The sequence below is a fragment of the Wolffia australiana genome, chromosome 14 (genome assembly GCF_029677425.1).
Source record: "Wolffia australiana isolate 7733 chromosome 14, ASM2967742v1".
In the NCBI taxonomy this organism is placed as follows: Eukaryota; Viridiplantae; Streptophyta; class Magnoliopsida; order Alismatales; family Araceae; genus Wolffia; species Wolffia australiana.
The window spans coordinates 4,513,798-4,525,937 of record NC_135848.1 but is presented as its reverse complement, the minus strand read 5'-3'; the positions used below and the strand labels follow the sequence as shown (position 1 = coordinate 4,525,937).

Sequence of the window (12,140 nt, the reverse complement as noted above, 5' to 3'; positions counted from 1 at the left end):
TACTGGTGTAGTTTCCATTTGTAGATTGCTGCTAGTGCAATCAGGATTCTGACCGTGTTTAGTTTTGCGACCGGGGCAAACGTCTCATTGTAGTCAATCCCATATGATTGCGTATACCCCTGGGCCACCAATCTGGCTTTGTGTCTTGCAATTGACCCATCTGAATGGTACTTAACCGTAAAGACCCATCTACAACCTACTACCTTTTTTCCCATAGGGAGAGGGCCTACTTCCCAGGTGCCGTTCTTCTTAAGTGCTTCCATCTCCTCGTCCATTGCCTCTCTCCATTCTAAGGATGTCAGAGCTTCTCTGACGTTCTTTGGGAGAGACATAGCTATCATAGCCTGCACAACCTGAGTGTATTCTGGGGAAAAACGACTGTAGGAGACATAGTTGCTTACCGGATAGATTTTGGTCTTCGTACACTTCCGGGTTCCTTTACTAACCGCAATCGGCCATCCATAGTTGCTTCGGTTTGGTTCTTCTGCTGGTATTTGTTCTTCACTTATGGCGTCGGCTATCGGGCGTGGTCCCTCATTTTCCGTCAAATCCGGCACAGTGCCCTCTTCAAGTTCCTCTGCACTATCCCTATGGGAAAAACAACTAAACTCCATACCTTCGGCATCTCCTTCCTCTGATTCCAAGTAGTCCCCGGATCTGTCTGTTGTCTCATAAAACATCCTGACCTCGTCGAATCTTACATCTGCAGAGATGTACACTTTCCTTGACTCCGGATGGTAGCACTTATACCCTTTCTGCATGGTAGAGTAGCCCAAAAATACGCACTTTACTGCCCGATGATCCAATTTACTTGCATTGTGGACATAAACATACACAACACAGCCAAATACTTTGGCCGGCAGGTTAGTCTTTAATGTTATGTTAGGAAATTCAGCGGATAATAGGTCGATTGGGGCCGGGAGGCCCAATGTCTTTGACGCTGTCCTATGTATTAGTTGTGTGGCTGTAGCTACTGCCGCGGTCCAGGGATGTTTAGGCAATTTCCCTGAAATAGGAGTGCCCTGGCCGATGTCATAATATGGCCAATTTTCCTTTCAGCAAGCCCATTTTGCTGAGGAGTATTCACACATGAAGATTGATGAACAATTCCCTTCATTTCCATGTAGTTATTTACTTCTCCACAGAAGTATTCCTTGGCGTTGTCTGATCTCAAACATTTAATCCTTTTCCCAAACTGATTTTGAATCATTTCGCAAAATAACAGAATAATAGATGGTACTTCTGCCTTGGATTTCATTAGATATACCCATGTATACCTTGTGAAATCATCTACGAAGAGAACAAACCATTTCTGGTGGGATAAACCAGATATGGAGCAGGGGCCCCATACATCACTATGAACACACTCGAAGGCCGAGGAGGCTCTGTGGTTCGTACTGACGTATGGGGATCGTTTGAGTTTCGCGAATTGGCAACTCTCACAAATTAAATTTTCAAAAGGAATTCCTTTAAACATATGAGGATGCAACTGTTTTAAGATATGAAATGAGGGGTGTCCTAGTCTCCTATGAAGAAGGATGACCCGCTCCTCGTTCTGGGCAGTATAGACCATCGACTGCCCTTCTCCTTCCCGTGATTCATCTAGCATGAGAAGACCACCTCTCCGGTTAACAGATGAAATCTTCTGTCCGGTGTCCTTTACATATAAAAAACAGCAGTCAGAATCCAAGGAGAACCGCCACCCGGTATTCTCCACTAGCTGAATTAGAGACAAAAGATTTGCCTTTAATTCAGGAACGTGAAGAACACCCTGCAAGATTTTTCCTTTAATGAGGATTGTTCCTCTTCCTTCTACCCGTAGGACTCCACCATTGGCGGTAAAAACTTTAAGATTCCCCTTCTCAGACTCATAAGTCTGAAATAAGGACCTGTGGGGTGACATGTGATCTGTCGCCCCTGAATCCAACACCCATGATACTGAAATTGATTTAGTATTTGTAAAAGTGGTAAATGCGAAACACTTACCAGACTGCACGAGGATGTTGAGCTCATCTTCTGCAGGATTTTGCTTATTTCCGCTTGAATAAGCTTCTGAATGTCGCTCCCTGATTCCTCCTTCTCGGTGGAGGGTGGTTGGTCGCCTCGCTGGCCACGTAGGCCTTCTTCTGCTGACCTGGGTTCCAGGTCCCTTTCTTGATCTGCTCCTCCTTCCACGCCAGCCTTGGCAGTCCCGCTTGATGTGCCCTGGCTTTCTGCAGTACCCACAGATCAATTCTGAGGTGTTACCTTCCTTTGGAGGGGCTTTGGCTTGCTGAGAAGATGGTGCCACGGGGTGTGGTGGTGCCCCAGGTTGAGACTGCTTTTTCGCTTAGTGAGCAGCAACGGTAGGTTTGGAGGTGTATGCTCCCTTGCTGGCCAATGTCTTCCTGCTTTATGTTCCTTGGGGCTCTGAAATTGCCTCTGCTAGCGTGGGAAATCTTTCCGGTGTAGCAGCTGACTTCGAGGGTCTCGCACTGAATTGAGGCCCATCAGAAACTGCAGAGTTCTGAATTTTACTTCACGGAGGTATGAGGGGAATTTTTATCACCTGTGGGCCACAGGAGATCTAATTCCGCCAAATCGCCTTCAGCCTGGCCGAATAGGTGGAGATCGTCAGATTTCCCTGCTTTAGCGTCCGCTCTTGCTCGCGGAGATCATAGACCCGAAAATCGCTGTGCATTTCTGCACATGACTTGTTGACTTCTAACCAGAGGTCCTTGACGCCGTCGATCAGAAGGTAGTCATCCTTCTGTTCGTCTTCCATATTCTTCAACATCCAATTCATAATGAGAGCCTCTTCCGACTCCCATACTTCCCAACCGGCTTTGTCTTCTGACGGAGCTTCAGTCAGGTGTCTCCCAAGGTAGGCTGCCTTGAGAGCCCTCTGTACCATAGTGATCCATTTTTGGCCGTTTAGGCCATGGTACTGCATGTCCAGGTCGGGTAGGACAGGCCTTCCCTGGACTGGTGTGGTGAACTGCATGGCGGCAGGGGCTGCTGGGGCAGCAGCTGGAGTGGAGGCAGCTTGGGAAGCCAGCTCCTCAGCCTCCTTTTCTGCTTTGGCTGTGGCTCTGGTTCTTCTGGTGGGCTTCAAACAGTGCTTCAGAAATGCCTCGAACAGGGCTTCAAACAGTGCTTCAGGAATGCTTCGAACAGAGCTCTAATGGAGACTTCAATCAGGGCTTCATAGGGCTTCAATCAGGGCTGCACTAGGTTCAGATCAAACCTTGCTCTGATACCATGTGTTTAATGGAAAGAGAAAAAACAAGAGAGAAGAATTTGGGGCAAGAAGGAATAATTTTTATTGCTGAACTGGGCCCCCTTTTATAGAAGAAAAACTTCACTTGTTAGAAAGGGAATATTCCTAAGGAATATTCTCTGTTTCCAACGGTCATATATTTTGAATATATGACTGTTTGAAACAGAGAGGTCCAGCTGCTTTTAAAGCAGCTGGACTCTCCAACGGCTGGGTTTCAGCCGTTGGAGAGTTGGGCCTGACTGTGGTCAGGCCCAACATATATTAGGCCCTACTGGGCCTACACTAATGGGCCCTTAATGGGCCCTTAGTGGGAAGTTAGGCGGCCCATGTTGGGCCTGAAGTAGTTATTTTTATTAATATCTCCTAGGGTTAGGCTATTACAGAGTACAAGGCCTCGGGCCCATTAGTTAGCTTAAACCCTACTAAGTATCCTCCATGACCTAACACAATAGAAGTGCCAATTGTTGATAAGCCTCTTAATACTTTGTGATGCAGGACACAAAATTTGAGCTGATGTTATGCTATAGGTTTTAACCAATATAGCATGTTTCCCTACTACAGAGCTGCGAGATTTCATTAATATCATAGGTATCAAGCATGGGGCAATGGTATAAAGATAAGATCATATAATCTCTTCAGAGAAAAAAATGTGAAATTTGTAATGAAGAAAGACAGATCGTTGCTTTGAAGAGAGAGTAAGGAAGAGGGGAAAGGAAATCATAAAATCTTATGAGAGAGAAAAGAGAAGAGAGACTTTTGAGGGGGGCAGTTTTCAGAAGTGTGTCAATAACCAGCTCTCATGGGACACTAAGATCCATTTTCAACTGTGTCCACCCACCCACCATTCATCATCAATCCTTCTTGTTGAACTCCATGTAAGGCTCCATTGGATGGAGTAGGGAGTTGGAGGAAACAGGGGAAGATGGAGCAAAACAGATAACAGAGTAGATTAAATAATATATTTTTAGAAGCTGTTTAACTGAAAGTAACACCAGAATTACCAGAGTCAAACACCATAAGTGTCCAACAAACTGCATAAAGGATACAAATGTAAAAATAACCAGATATAGTCTAAAAGAATACAAATGTAAAAATAAACAACTGTCTGAAGCAATAATTATGATACGCATATAAAAATCCATTACTGAGGAGAAAACAAACAATAATAGTTGACTGCAGAAATCACAACTAATTTCTAAGCCATCTCCCACAATTAACACAGTTCTCCAAATTTTATCAAACATCCATGTTAACACGTGGTTGAAAAGCTAAAAGCAGAGGCTACCTTTTTTTTTCTGCTTCACCAGGGACACAGATTGTAAATTTACAAAGGGAAGCCAAAAAGGAATTTAAAGGCTCAACAGCATGGAGAACTCCACATGCCTGAAAAAAGAATCAATCAACCATTCAATTTATAAAAAAGAAATGCAAGGATCACTAAACGATGGAAAAAGAAAGTTTACCTGGGTAAATGCCTGATATCCCTTAAGTATCTCCAGCATTATCGCTTCTCCATGTGACCTTCACACTCATTAACATTTATACAAAGAGAAGACAAATAAAAGATTTTTTTAACTATCTGAATGAGTTTGATTTGCTGACCTTGTTAAAATTAGAGATAAAGAGTCCAGAATGATCAGCCACATAGATTCAACCATTGCCAAACAAAGGATTGTTGTTATTCCTGCAGGTTCTCTTGGTAAAGAGGTGGTGCATTTAGGGGACTCAAGCTGAAAATGAAATTCAGAAGAGCCCTAAATTAATGATTTCAAATGGTAAATGCAAGCAAAGAAATACTTCAATTATTACCTCACCAGCTTCCACAGCCTCATCGGTCAAAGTAGCGATTGTGAAAACAACGCCTAATAAACCTTCGATTGCCAATGTAATCGCATGAGCCTCACTGGCAACAACCACTGTGGCATTTGACGCATCGTTTTCCAGGCTCCACTCAATACCTTAGGTGAGAAAATGAAACATCATCATTGAAGAAAAATTTCACATAATAAATTCTAATGACTCTGCCATGAGATGAGTGAAAACTGCAGTTGATCGTCATTACCTTTTCAATCATTATATTACATTTATCTTTGAAGTTAACAGGGTTGTCTTCTCTGGTGATCCCCCCACTCATATGGATTAGTGTAAGGCCCCAAAGTAGGTGGCATTCTTGCACAGAGGCATGTGTGCTAATTGTGAGGATATGTCTGTGGACTTGGACTCAGAATAGTGGATTAAGTCCTTAAGCATGGACACCGCACGCATCAAGAGTGGTGAAATTCGACCCTTATTTTTTGAAGCCAACACCTGTTAGGTGCCTGTCCTTGTCGGCGCGCAATTGCAGTGGATCAGGGCAGGCCGCTGAGGATGCACGTGGGGGGCTGTGTAGGCTGGGAAGCAAAGGTGCGGCCACTGCGCACGGATATTGCGCAGGTACGCAGGCATGAGCGCTATGTGCAGGGCGCTGCACAGGAGACATCCCGCCAGGAGAATAAGGTATTGGCGCAAAGAGCGCCAAGACATTTGCGGGGCACGTGGTGCCCCTGCGTGTAGTGCTGCAGCATGCGGGGCCAATGCTTGGGGCACCGAGCACGACGACGCCAATGCGGCCCGAGCGTGGAGGTGTCAGCACAGGTGCCGGTAGCACGTGGAACGTCAAGGCTGTGACGGACTGGCTGTGGCACTGAGTATCATGACCCATGGGCGCATGGCGAGGACACGCTTGTAACCACGGTACCAGTTGGCGTGCGTGTGGGGAGCGGGCCTCAATGCGCAAGAGCGCCACTACCCAGGCGCGCATTGCACCTCATCTCGTTACTTCGCTATCATCCCTAATCTTCCCCCATGTAATGGCTACGGCCTACAATATAATCCCGTTCCTTATAATAAAATGACCCAATTCATGTATGGTGCCTAGCCTTACCTTGTCTCCTTAATCACAAAGCAATCTAAAGATGTCTCAAGAGGATTCCACCATACAAGAAAAGGCTGCTCGGCTTTTCTGCCCAAGCGTTGAGGCCTGCACGCGTTTGATCTGAGTTTTGTTCATAGCTTAGGATTTGACCTCATGACAATAAGTCATAGAGAGTGTAATATCATTTGTTTGCCTCAACATGGAAAGATGTGGCAACCGGTCCTGGGGAAACGGGAACAGAGATTGTTAACAAGGAGGCAAGAGAGCAGGCTGAAGAGCTGAATGGGAGGGAGGACCTTTTAAAATGCCAAGAGAAGGAGTTTGCTTCTGTGGCAGGACAGAAACCAATAGAGAGCAGGGAGGGAGAATATTTGCTCACCCATGAAATGTGTTTCATGGAACATTCTTCGCCTCTGAGATGAGCAAAGCCGCAGAACACAATGGGATGCACTTTACGTAGTCAGAAATCCTGGGAGAGTGGTGGTACCTTGGAATGAGGTAGTGTTCTTGAGAGTGGTACTTAGACAGGTCAATTTGCTGAAGCAATCAAACTGAAAAGGTGATAAGCACCTTCTGAAAACTTATCAAAGAAGACAAGGCGTCACACGCTGATAAGCACCTTCCGAAGACTTACCAGAGAAAGACGAAGAGTCGTACGTACGGGTCACCTGAAGCACGTGCGAAAGTTTCAATAACTGGCGGGAAGGGAGGCTATAAATAAAGAGGGAAAAAGGGGGAAGGGTATCGAGTTGGTTTTTCTCAGTCGCAAGGGCGCGGGCTGGTGGGAGATTCTCTACGCCAGAGGAGAGAGGCCGATCCAGCCTTGATCCACCTCTATCTCTTCTAGAATTGTTCCTGCTCTATCCTTGCTCTCTTCTCCACAACACTTTCTTCTACATTCCCAGTTTTCCCTCTTCACAACACAGATCTGGGATTTTCTTGGTTGCTATTATATTTTCTTGAGATTCTTGATTCAAGAATTCTTGAGATCTACCAAGGAATTCCATCAAAAGGTAGAGTGACAATTTTGAAATAATCGTTGTCTCAGTCTGTGGTCCATTGAACACCACAAGGAGGATTGCCCTATGGAGGGATTTGTCTGACCTGGTGATCTCATTGCTCCTAGGGCGATATTGCAATGGGATTTTAGAGAGGGACCAACCCAATTACACAAGAGGGCAGGATCCATATTCGAAAGACTTTTGTTTGTTCATAGCAGAGGCATCCCTACAAGAAATGGGGCATGTGGACTGAATGTATTCATGGAGGAACATGACAGGATGCAGCAGGCGATCTAGACTGGACAGGTTCCTAAGTTCAGTAGAGTTGGTGGAGCAGTTCCCACTGGCAGACGTGAAATCACTTCCATAGCCACTATCAGATCATACATCGATTGTGTGGGAAGAAAATGAGACATACAGAAGGTTCACATATTTCAAATGAGACAGATCGTAGTTACAGGTAGGCTTGGATCTGAGACAGCAATGCTTGCGGCTAGAATTAAATTTGGCGGCAACACCATGTGATATTTTAGAAGCATAGACAGGAAAACAGGAAGAAGAGGAGAAAGTGAAGCTTTAACAAGGATAAAACAATAGGATGATCTAGAGGACATATTAAATTATTTTTTTTCCAAAGAAGAGGCCAAAGAACGGATGAAGTGGAGGGGAGTTGTTGCGAAGGACAGTAAATTGGAGATGGACTGGAGGCAACGATTGAGGAAATTATGGCTATGGGCAAGAGACTGATACGAGATTTTTCCTTCTTGAAGCATACGACCGAGGACTGAAGAACCACTGATGGTGGGAACCAGGAACATTTTGGGACATAGTTGGTAAGGTACACTGACGCGGAACACTTTCAGTCTTTTTCCAAGACGGGAAAACATAACCGGTGGAAGTTTTGTGGCAGGGGGAACGGATGGTGAATCAGGAACAGGCAGAACCTACTAGACCTTACTTATATTAGATTAGGGCAGTAATCAAGGGTCTAGATTGAGAATGGCCGCTGACCCAAACGGCCAGCCGGTATTCTTTTTTAGGGAGTTCTGAGAGCTGTTCAGGCCAGACGTGATGGTCCTCTTTGAACAATTTCACCGACAGAAGGGGAATATGGGGAGAATCAACATGTCATATATTTGGAAGCAGGTAGAATTGAGGACTTCAGACCCATTTCACTGTCCAACTCCATCTACCTAATTATTGCAGAAGTTTTGGGAGACAAGTTGAGGGAGCGAATCAGGGACAAAGTATGGCCTTCCAAATCAGCATTCATACGGGAGAATATTATCAGTAGACACAGTAGCGGGGGCAGGAGAGATATTAGAATCATGGAGGAGAGGATCCAGGGGGTTAACGTTAAAGGTCACTTTCACCAAGGCATAGGACTAACTAAACTGGGATTTCCTATGGGCATCACTGAAAAGAAAAGGCTTTCCAAAAGAATAGATTATGTGGCTAAGGCGCTGCAATACTTCTCATTCTTATCAGTGTTAGTGAGCAGACACCCAGGGAAGGGAAAATTCAACCCTCAAAGGGGTGTCAGGCAAGGATGCCCACTAGGCCCGTTATTATTTGTCCTTGCGGTGAATACCCCCACAACGTGAAGCATTCAAGCATGCTCTCGAGAACTTTTTAGGGGTGACCAAACCATGAGCTACCCTGATAGCATTTTGTTACTATAGAATGCGGATGACACCATTTTCTTTACAGAAGGCTCAGTGGAGGAAGCATGGATCTTGTCCATTCTACTTGACCTATTTGCATATTTTTCTGGACTTCAAATCAACCAGACCATGTAAGCCTTGCTGAGTAGTGGACTATCCTATTAAGAATCTAACCAATGGCGTCACAACAGAGAATAGAAAGAATGTGATTCAACACGTAGATCTCGGATATGTGGTAATATTTCCAATCTATATGGAGTAGAACTGAACAGGATGAGTGATTCGGTATAACAGAATAAAGATCACACCCTAGTCTACGGAAGGTCCGTAAAACTAGAACAACATCAAGGAGTAAGACGGAGAACACTCTCCTGTGAGGATCTTGGAAGCTGGTGGCCGGATTGGTCTCCAACAACTTCCTCAGTGGAGAATCTCCCTCCTCGTACCTGAACGTCTGACAATGATTCTTCCCGCTTCAACCAAATGTCGCTTCTCCTCTTTATATCTTTATTCCACCAGCGCTTTTCCCGCACTTTATTCAAGGCTTCCAAAGTGCCACATCACTCCGCACGTGTGGTATTACTCATGCGTCTTCTCTTCGTATGGTAAGTCCCCATTAGGGGCTTATCATATCCCAAGAAGATTCAGGGTGTAAAGGCCTAAGCAACACCGACTGAGAGACTACATATGTGGTATTTGGGCATTCCATTGACAAGGGGGAACATGACTAACACAGACGGGCAGAAGGTTGTTTTTTTTTTGAACTATAACAATGGATGAACACCCGATGAATCGGTGAACTTCCCATTTGAACCATAGAGGCCCTATACCATCCTTTCAGTCATCATCAATATCTCCCTTCACCTCCCGTCGTTTGGGAGGACCATGCTGCCATAATTCCTTCCGCTTCATGTATTACTCCATCTGTAGAAGCCCGTCTTCCTCGGAACAACACCTCGTTTCTATGTAACCAGATGGCCCACAACACCGCTAGAGCTCAGCCACCGTCCTTGTTTCCTCTACCCGCGCAATTCTGTGCCGAGTCCCAAAAAGCCAATTCAGATGTCACCTTCATCCTTGAAAGTGGCTGGCTGGCCCAAACCGTGCGAGCAAAGGAGCATTCAAAGAAAAGATGGTTGCAACCTTCCTCCCCATTCATACATAGCACGCATTGTGACAAAGTATCTGGGTATAGCCTTTTGCGAAAGACTCTTGTCATTAATCTTTTCCTTGCTAGCAGCCATCCAAAAAGCCATATGAACCTGCATGCGCTGACTAATACCCTGTCTTCTGTCGGATCATCGTATAAGCCTTCCGAACCGAGAAGGGGCCATTTGTCCACTCCCACCTGTCTTTTTCTCCCCTCCTCTGGTCGTAACTGTAATAGGGATTGCTGCATATGTATGAGCTCGGACACACGCTGGTCAGATAAGGCCCCATGTATGATCGGGTTCCACGCGCCCTCCCAGCAGTTACGCACGTGGGCATCTTGATCCTGGGCAAGAGCACACCGTCGGGGGAATATCTCACTAAAAATACCCCATGGCGACCATGCATCTCTCCAATATCGGAATGCCGTCCCATCGCCTACCCTGGCCGAGAAAAAACCTTGTACTCTTGGAAAAACCAGCCTCAACCCTTGCCAGAACGGGGATGCTCCATGATACGGATCTGCCATTCTGTCCCAATTCAGTCCCCTACCATAGATGTCACGCAATAAATTGATGACCAAATCCTCTTGTGGATTCATTATTCGCTCCACCCATTTAGTTAGGAGTGCCGTGTTCATACTCTGCATGTGTAGGACCCCCAGACTGCCTCTCTTTACGGGACGACATACCATATCCCATGCCACCATCGCACGCCCCCCCCCTTGTTCTGGCATGGATCCTCTCCATAGAAAGCGCCTCATCATGCCTTTTATTCGCTTCTCGATTCCCGTGGGCATCTTGAATACTGAGAGATAGAAAATTGGAATGGATGATAAGACTGACCTCAGCAGCACCAAACGTCCCCCTTTCGATAGCACTTTTGCTTGCCATCCCTCTAGTCGTCTTTCCATCTTCTCAATGAATGGTTGCCAATCAGCTTTCTTCATCCTCCCCTTCGTCAGTGGTAGGCCAAGATATCTCATTGGAAGTCATCCAATCGGTGTTCTTAGAATCTCCGCACACTGTGCCTCCTCTTCTGGCGGGAGCCCGTTACAAAAAGCTGATTTGCTCCTATTTATTTGAAGTCCGAGAAATCTGCAAAAAGATCAATTTGTATGGATAAATTTCTGGCTTCCTGAATTGAACCTTCGATGAAGAAGGTGGTCTCATCAGCGTATTGTAGCAGGGGAATTCCATCTGATTGCTCGGATAGTTGATAGTCTTGCAGTAGGCCCTTTGTGCACGCTTGCTCAGTGCAAACTGCGAGTGCATCCACTGCCAAGACAAACAGTAGCGGTGCCAATGGGCAGCCTTGTCTCACTCTTCGTTGAGGCTGTATTCGGCTGCCTTCCGGTCGCCCGTTTACCAGCACCGTGCAGGAGTGCGATGTGATACATCTCTTCACCCATACTATCCATTCCTTGGAGAAGAAGGTTGTTGAGAAAGTAGATCGGCATTTGGAGGGATGTCAAGCCAAAGTGTTGTCAAGAAATTCCTAGAACTAGGGTCAAAAGGAGCATTTGCTGCAACTTTAGCTGGAGGATGCCAACTCTCGTTTTTTCCATCTGATGGTGAATGGAAGGCGGTGTTCAAACCAAATACTGCGTGTGCAAGTGGGGGGACCAAGAATTCGTTGGGACACAAGCTATTGGAGTAGCATTTGCTGATCAATGCAGATCGGTAACTAAAGTTGGGGCTCGAAATCAGTGGAGAACAACAAGGTGATGCAAGAACAACAAGCCAAGCCAGTGAAGCCATTCCTCATGGAAGAGGTATTGGAAGTGATCCACGGATTAAATGGAGAAGGACTGTACCCCGATGGATTCCCAGTCTTCTTCTTAAGCGTGGAATGTGGTTGGTCTGAGGTAATGGATACATTAGACGAGTTCCGGCGAGGTAACTTTGGCGTGAAAAGACTCAACCGATCACACCTACTTTTGTTGCCCAAACGAACGGGTGCAATTAACGTGGGAGATTTTAGGGCAATTGCGCAATCGATTTCCATCTACCTCATCATCGCCAAGTTGCTGACTTACTGGTTGAGGGAGGTAATTGGACCCTTCCAATAGGCATTCATTCCGGGCAGGCAACTGGTGTATAGTGCGGTGGTGCCGGGAGAGATTGTATCAGCATGGAAGAGAAAAGGGGCAA

At 45.8% G+C, this 12,140-nt stretch overlaps 1 protein-coding gene across 3 annotated transcripts in view; it reads right to left on the bottom strand.

Moving 5' to 3' along the window:
• LOC144711748 (ARM repeat superfamily protein) overlaps nucleotides 1–12,140 on the bottom strand; it is a 69,386-nt gene that overhangs the window by 28,085 nt on the left and 29,161 nt on the right. For all 3 annotated transcript variants that reach the window (XM_078585770.1, XM_078585771.1, XM_078585772.1), the window contains exons 15-18: nucleotides 5,069–5,217; nucleotides 4,862–4,989; nucleotides 4,723–4,780; nucleotides 4,545–4,642 (exon numbers count right to left, since the gene is read on the bottom strand). In XM_078585770.1, coding sequence (XP_078441896.1) covers nucleotides 4,545–4,642; nucleotides 4,723–4,780; nucleotides 4,862–4,989; nucleotides 5,069–5,217 — 433 coding nt within the window. The remainder of the gene's footprint in view (nucleotides 1–4,544; nucleotides 4,643–4,722; nucleotides 4,781–4,861; nucleotides 4,990–5,068; nucleotides 5,218–12,140) is intronic.